The sequence below is a fragment of the Diabrotica virgifera genome, chromosome 10, assembly GCF_917563875.1.
Source record: "Diabrotica virgifera virgifera chromosome 10, PGI_DIABVI_V3a".
Lineage (NCBI taxonomy): Eukaryota > Metazoa > Arthropoda > Insecta > Coleoptera > Chrysomelidae > Diabrotica > Diabrotica virgifera.
The window spans coordinates 19,292,216-19,310,416 of NC_065452.1; the positions used below are offsets into that span (position 1 = coordinate 19,292,216).

Consider the following 18,201-nt stretch of genomic DNA (forward strand, 5'->3'; position numbering starts at 1 on the left):
AATGGGGAGTTATAAACGCTTAATTCTGTAATTTGTTATCTTGCAGTTCTTTAATTTTATTTAAACTACATTGCTCTCGTAACACGAGTTATTCGCACTTTTTATTTTCACATATTTTTGGATTGCATACCCATTATGACATTTAAAAAGTTGAAAATATTTGGATGTGGGTAGTAAAAACTAGAATTTAAAACACACTGAAATGATGCGCATGCATTTTAAGTGCGGCACATACTATTTGTACTACTGGCCCTTTCTGTCAATTATGAAATCAGTAAAATTCTTTACACGTTTGTCATCCGGGATTTTCACAAATAATTCAACTTCCAACTTTCGTTGATTGTAAAAAATTAAACCAAAAAATAATTTTAAAAATTTACCAGTATCGGAATTTTTGTCATTATATTCAGAAACTTAACCTAAGCTTTGGATTTTGCGATACCAAGCTTGACACATTACAATCGTCAACCAGTTATTTTTTATTCAGGCTAAAATGCCAAAAAGTCACCCTGTATTCACGAACGTTATTTTTGATACAGACTGTATAATGTAGGTATATCTACATGTATGTATATCGTATATATCTACAATGGCAATGAAATATTGTGTACCTATATAATTATGTGTGTATAAATAGAAGTATGATGTTTAATAAAATATATTCTCGGAATGAATTATCAAATTCAGGAATAATAAGGGACTTAATCCATTAATTCAAAAATAGATTACCAAAAGTCAAATTCCGGTATTTATGATCAAGAATTGCAGTAGACTATTGATTTGATGGGAGGGTCTCCCGCTGTAACCTCCCTTCTTCTCAACCACAAACAAATCCCTACTCTGCATCTCTAGATGCCGCCCACCGTTTGAAATTAGTTCAACCGCAAAGTAACCACAGTAATAAGCTTAGTTTTCTAAGCCCTTCGGCTTCCGAGTGATTTCAAAAATTTTCAAAAATTTTCGTTGTGTGATAAATTTGTGCGGAAGTTGTCGTGTTAGTTCAATTTTTTTGAAATGGCTTACAACAATTCTCCACCCGATCACCATCAGGATATGTATCATTATGGATACCCGCCACACACCTATCAATACATGTCAGGTAAGTTTTAATAATAGTTTCATCAGAAGTAGTGACTAGTATTATCTGAGCCACATTTCTAATGTTTCCAGTAACTAGGTAGGTAATATAGATTTTATTTTTTGTAAACTGCTTGGAAAATTCAAGTCATCGTCGTTATAATTATCTGATACCTACATTATATCGATCCAGAAGTTGTAAAATTAGTAGGTCTTTCAAAACTTTTTATTCTTGCGAAAGTTATCATAACTGTTCTGGAAGAACTCACCCGTAGCCAGGGCCACTTTATCCATTAGGCAATATAGGCAGTTGCCTAGGGCGGCACATTCTGAGAGGGCGGCAAAAATACTGTACAAAAAATATTAGTAATATAAAAATCATGAATCTGGGTTCTGTCATTAAAGAGAATGAAGCTCTTTCAAATTACTTTACCACAAGGAAGCCAAAAAGTTGTGCCCAAATAAAACATATAAAGAAATAAGAAAAGAGAAATTCAATTTGACGAGGGGGCCGATGATGAACTAAACTTTTCAGCTAGTGATGAGATGAAAATCCACACTTTCTATGTTATTATCGACACTCTGATAAGAGACCTGAATAGACGTCTGGAATCTTATCGACTTATTTATCAACGTTTTCGTGTTATTAACAGATTTGCCAAAATTAAGCAATGAAGAAATTATTAAAGAAGCTGAAAATCTGATACAAAATAAAGACGACCAAAATACATCATTCATACATGAATGCATTCACTTAAGGGGTGATTTGGATACCACAATACAATCACCAATTGACATATCTTTAAGTATTTTCTATGGGAAATAAGCCACAATTTTACTAAAAAATGAATTTATTAACGTTTCGAAGCCCAAATCGGGTTTCGTTGTCTAAATACAAAATACTATTATAGTATTTTGTATTTTGACAACGAAACCCGATTTGGGCTTCGAAACTTTAATAAATTCATTTTTTAGTAAATTTGTGGCTTATGTCCCATAGAAAATATTTAATTATAAAAATGCCACAAGGAAATAGCTTCAGAACAACTTTGACATATTATCTTAATATTTAAAGAAGAGTTAGTGCAGTCACTGAAGGTGGATATGAGCCATTACCTCCAATTTCGTTGAACCTCCATCGATTTGCATGAAAATTAGTGAGTGCGCTTTTACCCTGGGGATGGATGCCACCTCTTCTCGAGGCTGAAAATTATTTTATTAGAAATATCCCCAGAATTCGATAGAGGGGCTTGCCCCATAAAGTTATTAAAATAAAATAATACTTTTTGAGTTATTAAACATCAAAGATTTTAATTTTTCGTGAGGAAAATGCATGTTTTTTACCGATTTTTCATAAATAACTCAAAAACTATCAAATTTTACAAAAAAATTATCATTACCAATAGTCCTGTCGCCAGGGGGGGTACAACGGCCTCCTTAATTCAGATGGACTTACCCAAGTTTTTTTTATGTAATTTGACCCGTAGAACACGAATTTTTTGGGTAACAGTTGATCCGGATGTCGATAAGATTGTTATAAACAAATAACTTGAGGAATTACATAGCAGCGATTTTTCGCAAAACAAAACATTTTTTGTATTTTTTGGGTGATTCTCAGCAAAAAATGGTCTTACAACTTTTTTCGTAGGATGCATAGTTTTCGAGATAAACGCGGTTGAACTTTCAAAAAATCGAAAAAGTGCAATTTTTGAGCTGGAATAACTTTTGATTAAAAAATAAAATAGCAATTCTGCTTACTGCATTTGAATGTTCAAGTCAAATTCTATCGGTTTTGATTATTTGCATTGCTAAAAATTAAGTTTTTATTTGTTAACCAAAGCTATAAACACATACTGTTTCCCGTGCCCAATGCATGCGTTTTCATTAATATACGTAGAAATTCTGTATGCGCGCCTACTCGTTCGATTTCAAATTAGAAAATGCATTGAAAACATCATTCAATCACTATGTGTTTATAGCTTTGTTTAACAATAAAAAAAATAATTTTTAGAAATGAAAATAATCAAAACCGATAGAATTTGACTTGAACTTTCAAATGCGATAAGCAGAATTGCTATTTTATTTTTCAATCAAAAGTTATTCGGGTTCAAATATTGCAATTTTTGGGAATGACCCAAAAAATACAAAAAAATGTTTTGTTTTGCGAAAAATCGCTGTTATCGCTCAAGTTCTTTGTTTATAACAATCTTATCGACATCCGGATCAACTGTTACCCAAAAAATTCGTGTTCTACGGGTCAAAATACATAAAGAAAACTTGGGTAAGTCCATCTGAATTAAGGAGGCCGTTGTACCCCTACTGGCGACAGGACTACAAAATTAAAGCTAATAGAAAACGAAATAAACTCCTTACAGGAAACACCTTTTAATGTTAACTAAAAGTGAGTTACAGGTAACTGAATGTATATTTTTTTCGGCGAGTACCCAAATCTAAGTATTCAAGCCTAAATAACCGGAAAATGATGCATTTTATAACATAACTTTATTAGACATTTGTCAAAGTACTTAGAAATATCTATCAAATGAGCCCCCGAACAAGTTGATAGCATTAAAATTTATGCACAAAATATTTTTCAAAATTTATCTTTTAAAAATTTTTCCAAAAAAGTTATTGTTTTTTTTAATAACTCCGTTAATTGTTACGATATCAGGTTTGCCTAAAACCATTTGAAAGTTAATTTTAATAGCTATTAAACCACGTTGACTTTTACACCCCTTACTTTTTAAATAAAACCTTAAATAAAAGGTTAAATGGCCCCGGTTACATGGTTCTCGCAGCAAAATTTAAGTTTTAAACGTTTCTATCTCGCTTATTTTTTACCCTACAGAAATAGTAAAAAGGTAAATATTTGATACAGAAAAAACTAAAATTACTAAAAATACATATATCACTTTTTACGTATATTGAGTATTATTGGAGTTATTATCAAAAGAAAATGAAACTTCTGATTTTTAATTTCGATAATTTTAAAAATTCTGATTTTTTTAAATTACATCTTTTTTTTTTCAAAAATATGCATTCTAAACCGGAATGGGACGTTTCGGCGTCGCCGTTTCGGCGTGGCCATTTCGGCGTGGCCGTTTGGGCGTAGAGCCGTTTCGGCGTAGGCCGTTTCGGCGTAGGCCGTTTCGGCGTCGGCCATTTCGGCGCCTGCCGGTTCGGCGCCCGCCGATTCGGCGCCGGCTGATTCGGCGACAGATACTTTGGCAAAGTGAGAGAGAAAAAAAATAGTTGTTAATGTATGATAGTCTGAAATTTTCTTTAACAAAAAATGTAGAGTCAGGAGAACAATTTTCGACATTTTAATTTTAGAAGATGTAAAATAATACCCGAAAGTTAGGTTTGGACCGAAGGGTTAGGTCTTCCTCCTTTGAAAATTGTACTGTATAATATATAATATATATAATATATTAATTTTTTAATTAATTATGTGCAATTAAATAGCTTACATTTACAAAAGTTGGAAAAAATAACATTTAATATATTTTTTTAGTGTGGTATAGATATAAATCAAGAGCCTCTTAAATTTCTAAAAAAGTAACGTAGGTATAATCTAATGTCTTACTAATAGACTCAAATGTAGGTATTTAGTCAACTAAAATAAAATCTCTGACGCCGAAATGGCCGACGCCGAAACGGCCTACGCCGAAACGGCTCTACGCCCAAACGGCCACGCCGAAATGGCCACGCCGAAACGGCGACGCCGAAATGTCCTAGACCCTTCTAAACTGGTCAAAATTGTTGAGATCATTACTTATGCTAATATAAAGAAATTCTTCTAAGGATTACTATAAATTTTGATTTTTGTGGAAATGAGGTATGTTATATTTTTCACTTTTTCCTAAAAAGTTCTAAAGGGTTCTCTTATTTTCATCATAACTTGCTTAATTGTGATGCTATTAACTTCTACTGGAGCTCATTTGATAGGTACTCCGAAGTACTTTGACAAGTGCTTAGCAGGTATATTTTATAAAATGCATCGTTTTACCGTTATTTAAGCTTGAATACTTAGATTTGAGTACTCGTCGAGAAAATATACATTCAATTACCCATAACTCACTTTGAATTACATTAATTTAGTTCTTTAGTGAGTAGTGTATTCAGCTTTTTATTATCTTCAATTTTGGTAATAATAACTTTTTTGTAAAAACTTACAGTTTTTGAGTTATACGTGAAAAACAGCTTTAATAAAACATGCATTTTTTACGGAAAAATAAAATCTTTGATCTTTGATAACTCAAAAAGTATTGATTTGTATTAACTTTATATAACAAATTTTGCTTAGAATTTGTCTCTCTATCGATTTATGGTATTATTTTTTTCACCCCCACGTAAAGTGGGAGTTTTCACTACCACGGTAAAAGCGCAAGATGGCATCACGTCACCTTTGTTCCTTGAGGTATCCTCTAACTACTCACCAATTTTCATGAAAATCGATGGAGGTTCAACGAAATCGGAGGTGAAAACCTTCAGTGATTGCACTAAGTGGATTGAAAGATATTTTCCCTAATTTTGACATTGCTTTGCACATTTATTTTTTATTTGTGCTTCCCAGTTGCCAACGTGTCCGCTGAAAGATCATTTTCGAAAATGTCAAGAATAAAAAATAATTTCCCATCAAGTATGACGCAAGAACGTGTTAACAATTTGTCGATTTTGTCAAGAACAAATTTTTTTTTGAAAAGAAGTTTCTGATGTGATCGAACTGGAATGACAATTTTTTCTATTGTAGGTATATAAACATCGTAGTTTAAATCCATTTTTAGTGTATTCTTATTTAAATAAAAATTTCTGCTTTTTTTTTTCGCAAAAATGGTACATGGTTGAAGGGCGGCTACTAGAGAATTGCCTAGGGCGTCAATTGACCTAAACGCGGCCCTGCCCGTAGCGTAGGTAAATTATCTAGGTACTTCCAATTTGTTCAATATGTGCTAACATTGAGGTTGTCAGTGTCTTAAAAAAATGAGAACAGTTTGAAAAAAAACACAAAGGAATAATTAAAAATTGCAGATTCAGTAAGGACAGTTCATTCCTGTTTGTTCTTCCTTTTTTTTTCAATTGCTTACATTGAGATACCTCAGGTCGTCATTAAATTATGACTCCATCTGATCCGAGTCTTTCCTTGTCTCTTTTTACTTTTTTACCACCCATTGTAGCGCTTAACAACACTTTGTCATTCTAAATTGGGTCTTTGGACCTAACCTTTTAAGTATTTGTGCTGTTACTACTGCAATTATATTAGGCTCCTTATATAGCTCTCTTCTAGCTCTTTGTTTGTTCTTCGTGTCCACTGATTGTTTATCATTTTTCTGCCAATTATACTTCGAAGTATTTTTCTTTCCGATGCATACTTGTAAAATTGATCGCTCGGTTTTTGTCACAGTCCAGGTTTCTGAGGCATACGTAACTATTGGTCATAAGTATTACAGTTTTCTACGTTCTTAATTTAGCTGCTTTGGATATATTTTTGCTTCTAAGTATTCCATTGATACATACATGATACACAGGGCCGCGCCAAGGCTTTCAAGCGCCCCGGGCAAGTAATTTTAGGCGCCCCTTTCCTCCTCCCTTTGTAAGTAGTTTTTGGCAACTTAGTGAATGGGTATGCGGCATTCGCTTCGTGCGTGACCATGGTGGGGGTACCTTGAAACGATGCCAGCGTGAGTAGGGGAGGAGAGGGCTAGTTGTAACAATTTTCATAAAATCAAATATACCTTGACAGCTATTTTCCCAATTATCACTAATTAAACACTCAACGCTAGTTTAACTCTTTCTAAATCAAGTTGAACTGAAAAAAAGTTAAAAAGACTGGTATTTTTTAATCAACTAGCATTTTACGAAAAAAAGTGCATTGTGACAACTTACCCCTTACCCCACGCTTGGGGCTAGTTGTAACATCTATTGGGGAAGGTTGTAACAGTATGATAATTTGAATTTTTTGGTATATTTCGAAGAAAATAAGAACGTTGCTCCTTTTCAAAGATGTTGCTCGACTTAATAGCGTGGCTTCCGGTGTTCTTAAATATAAATGTAAATTTCTACGCATAACATTTTGAAGCCAATCTGGACCAACTCTATAATTTTGATACCAATAAGAAGAAGTTGCTTAGCACTGAGTTTCACGGCACATTGCGAGGGTTTAGTGTCAAACAACGTTATCTACATTTTTTGTGAAATTGAGATAATATATCTATAATCGAGTTCACGGTTTTCGACTTCATTTAGTAACAAAAACCTGTATCTCTATCTGAAGCAGATTACAAAATACATTAAACGTTAACTACCAATTGTGAAAAAATTGTTCATGTCAAAAACATTTATAAGGTGATAACGTTATTTCACAGTGAATTTCGTGACACCTACATCAAAAACAGTTATCGACTGTTAACGTTTATTGACACTAATTTATTAAGCTGTAATTGCAGACAGCGTTATTATTATAATTCGTATTTGTTTGCAAAACGTCATTTTGATACTGGATAGCTAAATACATTTGTTTATTTTCGATGTTGCTTGATTCTTCCATCCGATTACTCATTACATGATTACATGATTACAATAATCTGATTACTCATTACATTTTTAGTTTTGCCGAAGTTAAAAGAAAACATATAATATGTTATTTTCTTATTGCCGGTTACATATATATTTGTCGTAATTATTTAATATTTTGATTTAGTCAGTGTTTAACAGAAAAATGTCCAGTGGTAGCACAAAACTTTGTATGACACGAAGCACTAGCGGGTCTTGGATCTTCTGAGATAGCCTCTTGCCTTACAAATACAATGAAAAGTGAAGTTACTGGGAAAGACTTCGCTTTTATGTCTGAAACTTGTTCGGGCCAAAATGGAAATTCAATTGCTTCCGCAATGTTTCTGTTTGCTGTTGAAACACTAAATATTTCAAAAATCGACCAGTTATTTTTTTGAGCCCGGACATTCCCAAATTGAATGTGATACGGTCCATGCTCACATCGAAAACGCGAATAAAGGTTTGGAAATTTATGATCCATCGGGATGGTATATGCACAGTGATTAAAATGACTTTAAAGAAATCAAAATACGAAGTAGTTGAAATAGATCAGGAAGACATTTTGGATTTTAAAGAACATCAAATTCAAATGATTAAAAATAAAAAAACTGACATTGAAGGAAATGTTGTCAAATGATTGAACATAGTTTGGCTACAATATACATATTATAAAATAAGACACTGCACAGTTATTTCAAATATAATTTTAAATCAGACAACTTTACGAAATTTAAAATACAGAGAAGGCAACTTCGAACATTTTCAATTAACAAAATTGTGTCAAGAAGAGAATATGACAAACCGTTAACGAATAATAATAAAAAGTTAAATGGTTTAGTAGAACTCTGTGAGCAGAAATTAAAGAGCAATATCACTTCTTTTACTAGAATCTTCAAGGAAGGGGTGATGATCATAATGAAAATGTTTCAGAAGATGAAGACGTTTAAAGATGGTATAAGTATTTAGAAATTTCATAAGTTTTATATTTGTATGTTATTAGAAAAATAAAGTTTTTTACTTAAATACACTTATAACATTTTTAATAATACAGGGTTAGTGCTGCATTGGATATCCTGAAAATTTTGAAAATATCAGCGAATGTAAGTTAAAGTCAATCTGGATATCCTGAAAAAGGGGAAATATCAGGAAAATTTTAGGGAAATTATATTTTTACATTTTCACCCAGCAGTACTAACCCTGTAGTAAAACTATTATTATCAGGTGCGACCAGTGGCGTAACAAACTCCGTCGGGCCCCCCCGCAGAATTGAAAATGCGGCCCTTTTTAAAAAATTACTAAATGCGACATTTGTAACAAATACCTATATACATTCCAGTAAATGAACGTAAAATATGGCGATACCGTGTAATTTTCAGTGTCACCACCGAAGTGGTCAACTCAAGACTTTTCGAGTTATTTATGAGTAAAAATGTTTATTGTTCAACAAAAAAAAACACGTTTTTAGGCGATTTTTCTCAAATAGTTCAAAGAGTAAGTATTTGATTGAACAGAAAATTGTTAGCAAAAATGTATCTAGCTTATAAAAAAATGAAACAAAAATGAAGTCTATCGACCCAGTAAAAGAAAAGTTGTAGCTCATGAAAAGTTTTTCTTATTCGTCAAATTCCAAATCGAATATTTTCAACGTCAAATAACCAAGAAATGAAATACTTTTCGGGGAAACTCATTAGAACTTTTTTAAAGTGTTTAAAAGAAGCTTTATTTTTTACAAAAGTTTCTAACACCAAAACTAAGCCAGTTACGCTCAAAATACACTTAATCTCATTTTTTGGTAAAAAATTTGTGAAAATCTCCCCCTATTGAGCGCCCCAAATGAAACTAATCAATATCGCCTTACAAATTACTTAACTTTTTTATATGACCTGTAAGTTTCACCGGTTCAAAGTGCTTATTTTTTAAAAGGGTTTTAGTTAAAAGGGCTTGAACGAGTCACTAATCACGAGTATATTCAAATTTTAAACAGCCCTATCTCAACCAATTTTTGTCTTACAGAAAAACAAAATAAAGCCAAAATTTTTATAAAAGCAAGACCTACATTTATTTACTCTTTGAGATTTTTCGTATCACTAATACTTACTTTTTAAGTTATTTTGAAAAAAGGCATTTTTCCACAAATAAAAAACTTTTTTTACTATGAAACCAATTTTTTCAAAAATAAGAACTTTGAACCGGTCAAACTAACAGATCATACATATTATAAACAATAAATATTTAAAGTAAATATTAAAGCGCTATCGATAAATTTTATTTGGGGTGCGAAATAGCGGCAGATTTTCATGATTTTTTCACCAAAAAAAAGGGCCAACTTTATTTGAGCGTAACTCGTATAGTTTTATTGCTAGAAACTTTTATAAAAAATAAAAATATGGCTTTTTTTAAATACATATTTAAAAAAAGTTTTGGCCGGAAAAAGAGTTTTTCCCGAAAGGTGCTTCATTTTTTGGTAATTCCAGGTTGAAATATTCGATTTGGAATTGGACGAATAAGAATAATTTTTCATGAGCTTCAACTGTGCTTTTACTGTGTCTATAGACTTCATGAATAAGTACACCATTTTTTTGTATCTTATAAGCTACATTTTTGCTACACATATTTTTTCGATATCTAATACTTAATTCGATAAATATTTATTCTTGAGTTATTTGCGAAAGACTCGTCTGAAAACCTTGTTTTTGTTGTTAAAAAATAAACATTTTCATTCGCAAGTGACTTGAAAAGTATTTCATAGATAAAGAAGCTCTATAGAACAAAAGTTGCTTATAATTAGTCAATTTATGCGTTTCCGGACTTATTTTAAACGTATATTTTTCACCCCAACGAGGGGTGTCACCCCCCGAAGTAAAATCAACGAACGGCATAAGTCCAACTTTGAAGTGGAGTGTAACTAGAACCTAAATCCAAATTGTCAAGCAAATACGTCCGTCGTGACGCTGATAATTTCACTCCAAAACTTTCATTTACTGGGGTATTGGTGTATTCATGCATTGTTTATGCATCTTTATTGGTATAGAATAAAATAGAACAAAAATTACTAAATGATTACATTAGTACATAGTATTATTCTATAAGATGAACAATTTTCTTTGTGCACTATGTACTATCATCGAATATATCTACAATTTTATTAATTCTGATGGACAACTTCATTTTCAATACTGCACTGATTAAAAAACGTATGTATGCAAATAATGTAACAACACATTTTTACATATATTAGACGACAAGATGGGGCTCTTGACATATTGGGGTCCCCCGTAAGCTTCATGCTGTGGGGGTCTCTGTTACGCCTCTGGATAATTGTATCGAAATACTAAACGTAGGTAAAGATTAAAGAGAAAACCCATTTCTAGATTTAGAAATATTGTTCTAAAATTCGGCAAATTGGAATTCTCAAATCTTTCAATAGTCACGTACAAAGCATTATAGTTTATTGTCGTCACCATAAAAGTTCGTGAGACCGGAAAGGATTAAGTTTCTAGATATGAGATGATCAACTTGCCGAATACGCCTATTTAGAAATTTACGCTTTTTAAATTTAACACACAAAGTAAAATCATATACCTATAACAGATTTTTCCATAATATCAGACGACAAGATGGGGCCCCTGGTCGATTGGGGCCCCCCCCGCAAGCTTCACGCTGCGGGGGCCTCTGTTACGCTCCTGGGTGCGACGTTAACGGTTACAAAAAATATATATCTGTAATATCAAAAAGCGTTATCAGGTCATTATTAGAAAAAAATTCTATTTTCTTTTCTGTAGAATAACAATAACCTGTAATAATTTTTATAATATGTCAAAGAAACCATAATAATACTATATAAATTTACAGATTTCTATTGTAATGTATTTTTCCTCCGTAATCACAAATTTGTTGGCCGATATTACGTTTCAAAACAGTTTTTCGCATTTTCTGCCACTTTATGTTTTTGTAGTTGACGTTGTTTGATACTAAACCCTCGATGGTAAGACAGTTTTCGCATCTTTATGGGAATTAATCCAAAATATATTTCAGCTCGCTTCACAATATACGAAGCCATATTACAACATGTTACAACAAGCCCCAACGTTTTGTTACAACATACCCCGTAGCACAATTTTGTACATTTATTAAAATAACTAAAAATATCTTCCTAATCGTAAAATTGTTAGGCAACATCAAAAAATAACTAAATTTAGAAAAGAAATGAACACCAAAAGTTTCATTTCCATTTAAAACAATAGCGATAACCAAAATTTTATGAGTGTCAAATTTTATATTAACTCATCCAATTGAAGCTCGTGCACAAAACTACTATTTGCAACTATGGGAGGATGACTGGCTAGACGGTGTCATTTGCAGGGCGATAATAGAATAATATTGAGCCAGCTAAATTATTTAACAACGGTCAAATAACCTATGAAAAAGCTGTGTTACTACTTACCCCTGCTACAACAAGCCCCTTGTTCCCCTAGTGGCGAAATATTACAATATTGGAGCTATCTTTGTAATGTCATTGTCATCGTTTGTATAACAAATTTTATCAAAAATGATAAATAAATGTTACCTATTTATGCTTAATGTTAAATTGTGAGATCCAAAATAGTCAGGTAAAAGCGCTAGGTGTCGCGTCAGTCATGCACGGAGCGAATATATACAAACTATTTTATATTTATAATCCATTTACTCACGGTTTTTGCCCTGAATTTTAAAGGACCGCTTTAATGAAATTGAGGAAAGGATTGACATGAAATTTTGCACATACCATTGTGCCGATGTGTGCTTTTCTCCTGGGGTGACTTCCACCCCTTCTCAAGGGGCGCAAAAATATGTATTCAAAAAAGATCTGAAAGTTGATAAACCGATTAATTCTAACCAACTTTTGTTCTATAGAGTTTTTTTCCACTAAGTTAATACCTATGTACTTTTCAAATTATTTGCGAGTGAATATGTTCACTTTTCAACAAAAAAAAATAACGTTTTTAGAAGGTTATTCGCAAAAAAACCCAGAAAGTAAGGATTTTATCAAAAAAAAACCAATCTAAGCAATAATATACTTTATCAAAAAATTTAAAATAATGATTTAGGTATGCATAAGGTCCGTAGACTCAGTAAAAGCAGTGTCGTAAGCTAATGAAAAATAGGTCCTTATTCGTCATATTTCAAATCCAATATTTCAATGTGAACTAACCAAAAAATGAAGCACTTTTCGGGAAAAAAATTGTTAAAATCACCCCCTTATTATGTACCTATTGTTGTATCTTGTGAAGCGGTAACGACTAATTTTTCACGTTTTTTTTTACCAAAAACTTTTGCTTTTTTGCAAAAAATATGCTAGAAACTTAAAAAAAACAAAATTAAGCTTTTTTTAAACACAGTGAGTTTTCCACGAAAAGTGCTTCGTTTTTTGGTTATTTTACGTTGAAATATTCGATTTTTAATTTGACGAATATGAACCTATTTTTCATTAGCGACAACTCTACTTCTGCTGTGTCTACATACATACCTCGGACCTCGTTTTTTTTCACTTTTTCATAAGCTATATTTTTGATAAGACTGTTTTTTTTTGATAAAATACTTACTTTTTGAGTTTTTTGCGAATAACGGTCTAACAATATATTTTTTTGTGAAAAATGAATTATATTTACTCGCAAATACCTCGAAAAGTATTGCCTTAGTGAAAAAACGCTATAGAACAAAAGTCAGTTTATCAACTTTTTGACTTATTTTGAAAATATATTTTTTCAGCCCTGAGCAAGGGTGAAACTCACCCATAATAGGCCAGGAGCCCACATCGGCACAATATCACTTTTTTCTTTGACATGTTAGCTATGTCATAGCCACCTTTACTATGTGTATGCTAAATTTCATGTCAATCCAAGCGGTTCTTTAAAATTCGGAGGTTTTGCAATATTTTACCGTGAGTGAAGGGACTATATGTGTTAGGAAAGTAATATTCGATAAGTTATTATGAATACTACTATAAATATTTACAAAAAGAACAACGATTACACTATCAGAGAACAAATTTATAGTTCAGTTTAATGAGAGAAATAAGGGTTCGTACAGTTATGGGATCAACCTAATACCACAGATACCTAATACCTACTAACTGCTACGATTGGTAAGCTTTCAATTTTACAAGATAATGAAATATTACTAATATTTCTGGTAATTTCTGTCAAAAATTGTATTGTCAAAAATTTTTTTCGGCACCTACCGGCTAGTGATGTTGAAAAAGTAACTATTCGTTACAAAGTACTCGTTACTTACGAATACCGAAAGTAACGATTACTATACAGAGAGGCAAATCGTTACTTTGATTACTTTGATTACTCTGATTACTTCGTTACTTCGTACCAATCGTATTAGAGCGAGTAACGCCTATTGTATCTACCAGTGGTGTAACAAAGTCCGTCGGGGCCCCCGCGCAGAATTGGAAATGGGGCCCCCTTTAAAAAATTACTAAATGCAACATGTGTAACAAATATAGTCGGAAAAACGAAAGAATACCCATGAACGATCACATCAATCACTTATTTTGTATTTGCTGTCTTTTTCTATAACAAACGTTTGTTATTTATAGAAAAAGACAGCAAATACAAAATAAGTGACTGATGTGATCGTTCATGGGTAATCTTTCATTTTTCAGACTGCACCTATGTGTTACAGCCCAGTAAAGCAACGTAAAATATGGCGATACCATGAAATTTTCAGTGTCAACACCGAATTGGCAACTCAAGACTTTTCTCAAGTTATTTATGAGTAAAAATATTTATTGTTCAACAAAAAAACACCACGTTTTTAGGCGATTTTTTGCAAATAGTTCAAAGAGTAAGTATTCGATCAAAAAGAATATTGTTAGCAAAAATGTATCTAGCTTATAAAAAAATGAAAAAAAAAAATGAAGTCTATCGAGTCAGTAAAAGAAAAGTTGTATCTCATGAAAAGTGTTTCTTATTCGTCAAATTCCAAATCGAATATTTCAACGTGAAATAACCAAAAAATGAAATACTTTTCGGAGAAACTCATTAGAACTTTTTTTAAGTTGTTTAAAAGAAACTTTATTTTTTACAAAAGTTTTTAGCATCAAAACTAAGCCAGTTGCGCTCAAAATACAGTTAATCCCATTTTTTGGTAAAAAATTGTGAAAATCTCCCCTATTTAGCACCCCAAATGAAACTAATCATTATCTCCTTACAAATTACTTACCTTTTTTATATGACCTGTAAGTGTCACCGATTCAAAGTGCTTATTTTTTAAAGGGTTCTATTTGAAAGGGCTTGAACGACTCACTAATCACGAGCATATGCAAATTTTAAACAGCCATATCCTAACCAATTTTTGTCTTACAGAAAAACAAAATAAAGCCAAAATATTTATAAAAGCAAGACCTACATTTCTTTACTCTTTGAGATTTTTCGTATCACTAATACTTTTTAAGTTATTTTGAAAAAGAGGCATTTTTCCAAAATAAAAAAACTTTTTTTACTATGAAACCAAATTTTTTCAAAAATAAGAACTTCGAACCCGTCAAACTTACAGATCATATAAACAATAAATATTTAAAGTAAAATTTACTTTAATTTTACCATTTACATTTAATGGTAAAGCGGTAATGATAAATTTTATTTGGGATGCGAAATAGTGGCAGATTTTCACGATTTGTTTTACCAAGAAAGGGGCCAACTTGATTTTGAGCGTAACTCGTATAGTTTTGGTGCTAGAAACTTTTATAAAAAATAAAAATAAAGCTTTTTTTGAAACATTTAAAAAAGTTTCAATGAGTTTTTCCCGAACATTGCTCTACTTTTTGGTTATTTCAGGTTGAAATATTCGATTTGGAATTGGACGAATAAGAATAATTTTTCATGAGCTTCAACTGTGCTTTTAATGTGTCGATAGACTTCATGAATAAGTACACCATTTTTTTTGTATCTTATAAGCTACATTTTTGCTACAAATATTTTTTTGGTTTGTAATATTTAATGATAAATACTTATTTTTGAGTTATTTGCGAAAAACCCGTCTGAAAACGTTGTTTTTTTGTTGAAAAATAAACATTTTCACTCGCAAATGACTTGAAAAGTATTAACATAGATAAAGAAACTCTATAGAATAAAAGTTGCTTATAATTAGTCTATTTATACATTTCGGGATTTATTTTAAACGTATTGTTTTTCACCCCAAGAAGGGGTGTCAGCCCTCGAAGTAAAAGCAACCAACAGCATAAATCCAACTTTAAAGAAGTGGAGTGTAACTAGTATCTAAATCCGAATTGTCAAGCAAATACGTCCGTCGTGACGCTGATAATTTCACTCCAAAACTATCATTTACTGAGCTATTGGTGTATTTATGCATTGCTTATGACGACCTACATTTTTCATCTTTATTGGTATAGAATAAAATAGAACAAAAATTACTAAATGATTCCATTAGTATTATTCTACGAGATGAACAATTTTCTTCGTCCACTATCTACTATCAGCGAATATATCTACAATTTTATTAATTCGGATGGACAACTTCATTTTCAATATTGCACTGCTTAAAAAACGTATGTATGCAAATAATATAACACATTTTTACATATATTAGACAACAAGATGGGGTTCTTGACATATTGGGGCCCCCCGTAAGCTTCATGCTGCGGGGGCCTCTGTTTCGCCTCTGGATAATTGTATCGAAATACTAAACGTAGGTAAATTTAAAGAGAAAACCCATTTCTAGATTTAGAAATATTGCTGTAAAATTCGGCAAATTGCAATTTTTAAATCTTTCAATAGTCAAGTACAAAGCATTATAGTTTATTGTCGTCACCCACAAAAGTTCGTGAGACAGAAAAGGATTAAGTTTCTAGATATGAGATGATTCACTTTCCGAATACGATTATTTAGAAATTTACGTTTTTAAATTTAACACACAAAGTAAAATCATATACCTATAACAGATTTTTACATAATATCAGACGACAAGATGGGGCCCCTGCTCGATTGGGCCCCCCGCAAGCTTCACGCTGCGGGGGCATCTGTTACGCCCCTGGTATCTACTTTGATTACTTCGATACTTCGTACCAATCGTATCAGAGCGAGTAACGACTATTGTATCTACTTTGATTACTCTGATTAGTTCATTACTTCGTACCAATCGTATCAGAGCGAGTAACGACTATTGTATCTACTTTGATTACTTTGAATACCTACCTATACAAAATACCTACCTACTGAGAAATACGATTCTGGATATGATTACCGGTATTCAAATACAAAAGAAACAAAAGTAATAATAGTAATCAAAGTAACGAATACTGTAAAAAAATGATTACTTTATACAAAATACCTACCTACCTAACATACTGAGAAATACGAATCTTGATATGATTACCGGTACTCAAATACAGAAGTAACAAAAGTAATCATAGTAATCAAAGTAACGAATACTGTAAATGATTACTTTATACAAAAGTAACGATTTACCTACTCGAGAATAGTCCGTAAATATTCAAATCTCTCTACCTGTTTAAATTTATACATTTTTTCTTCATCCGTTGTAATCATTATATTTTGTCCTTGTTCACATTTCTTGTCCGTTCATTCCATGTACTTAGTTTTTATTTCGTATACCTATACAGTTGAACCCGTTTATTGGAATAGCCTTCGTGCCAAGCAAAAGTATTCTTATAACCGGTATATTCTAATAACCGATTATTGGTGGCTAGTAGAAACGTTTCGGGACCTCAAATTTCTATTCTTTAAAGCGGGATATTCCTATAAGAGGTATTCTATTAAGCGGGTACGACTGTATAGAGTTTTTTCTCCCGAGCTACCCTAAGTTCCCTTTTTAGTTGTTCCACTACCTTTTTTAATTCTTTCTTGCTTCTGAACAGAATTACTACATCATTTGCGAATGCCAAACATTGATGTTTTTTATGATATCTTCTACATCTTGACATTCCTATCTGTGACGAATGTTGACGATCATCATGCCGATCTTTATCTTAACAGGTTATGAGGTTCTTTAACCAGGATGTTCTTCTTCCTGGACTTCACCTTACAGGATGGCTTGTAGGAGAGCATATGTATGTATGATAAATGTTATGTGACCTGATCTGTTAATATTTGCCTCTTGTATTACTATTTCCAATACTACATACATTAAAAATAACAATGATGACACCGGATCTCCTTGACGTACCGACTCCTTCTCTCACTTCAAATTTTTCATGTTATTATTTACTTACTTTTACGTCATTTTTCACAAATATTACCTCCTATTATAAAATTGGATATAGTAATTGAGTCAATACTCGCAATCTTTAGTTTGTATTTTTATTAGTTGTTATATAATCATGGGGCAACCGGTTTCGGGTCTTACAATATATGACTCATCATCAGGCCCAGTACATGGCTGTTATCTTGTAGTTTGTATTGAGAAGACTTTTTGTACTGGGCCTGATGATGAGTCATATATTGTAAGACTCGAAACCGGTTGCCCCATGATTATATAACAACTAATAAAAATACAAACTAAAGATTGCGAGTATTGACTCAATTACTATATCCAATTGTATAA

General features: G+C 32.1%; 1 protein-coding gene across 1 annotated transcript in view; it reads left to right on the forward strand.

The window, feature by feature from the left end:
* Positions 1–875: 875 nt before the first annotated feature.
* The window catches only part of LOC126878709 (heart- and neural crest derivatives-expressed protein 2-like), a 100,828-nt gene continuing 83,502 nt past the window's right edge, over positions 876–18,201 (forward strand). The window contains exon 1 of the mRNA XM_050641573.1: positions 876–1,099. Coding sequence (XP_050497530.1) covers positions 1,015–1,099 — 85 coding nt within the window. The 5' untranslated portion in view covers positions 876–1,014. The remainder of the gene's footprint in view (positions 1,100–18,201) is intronic.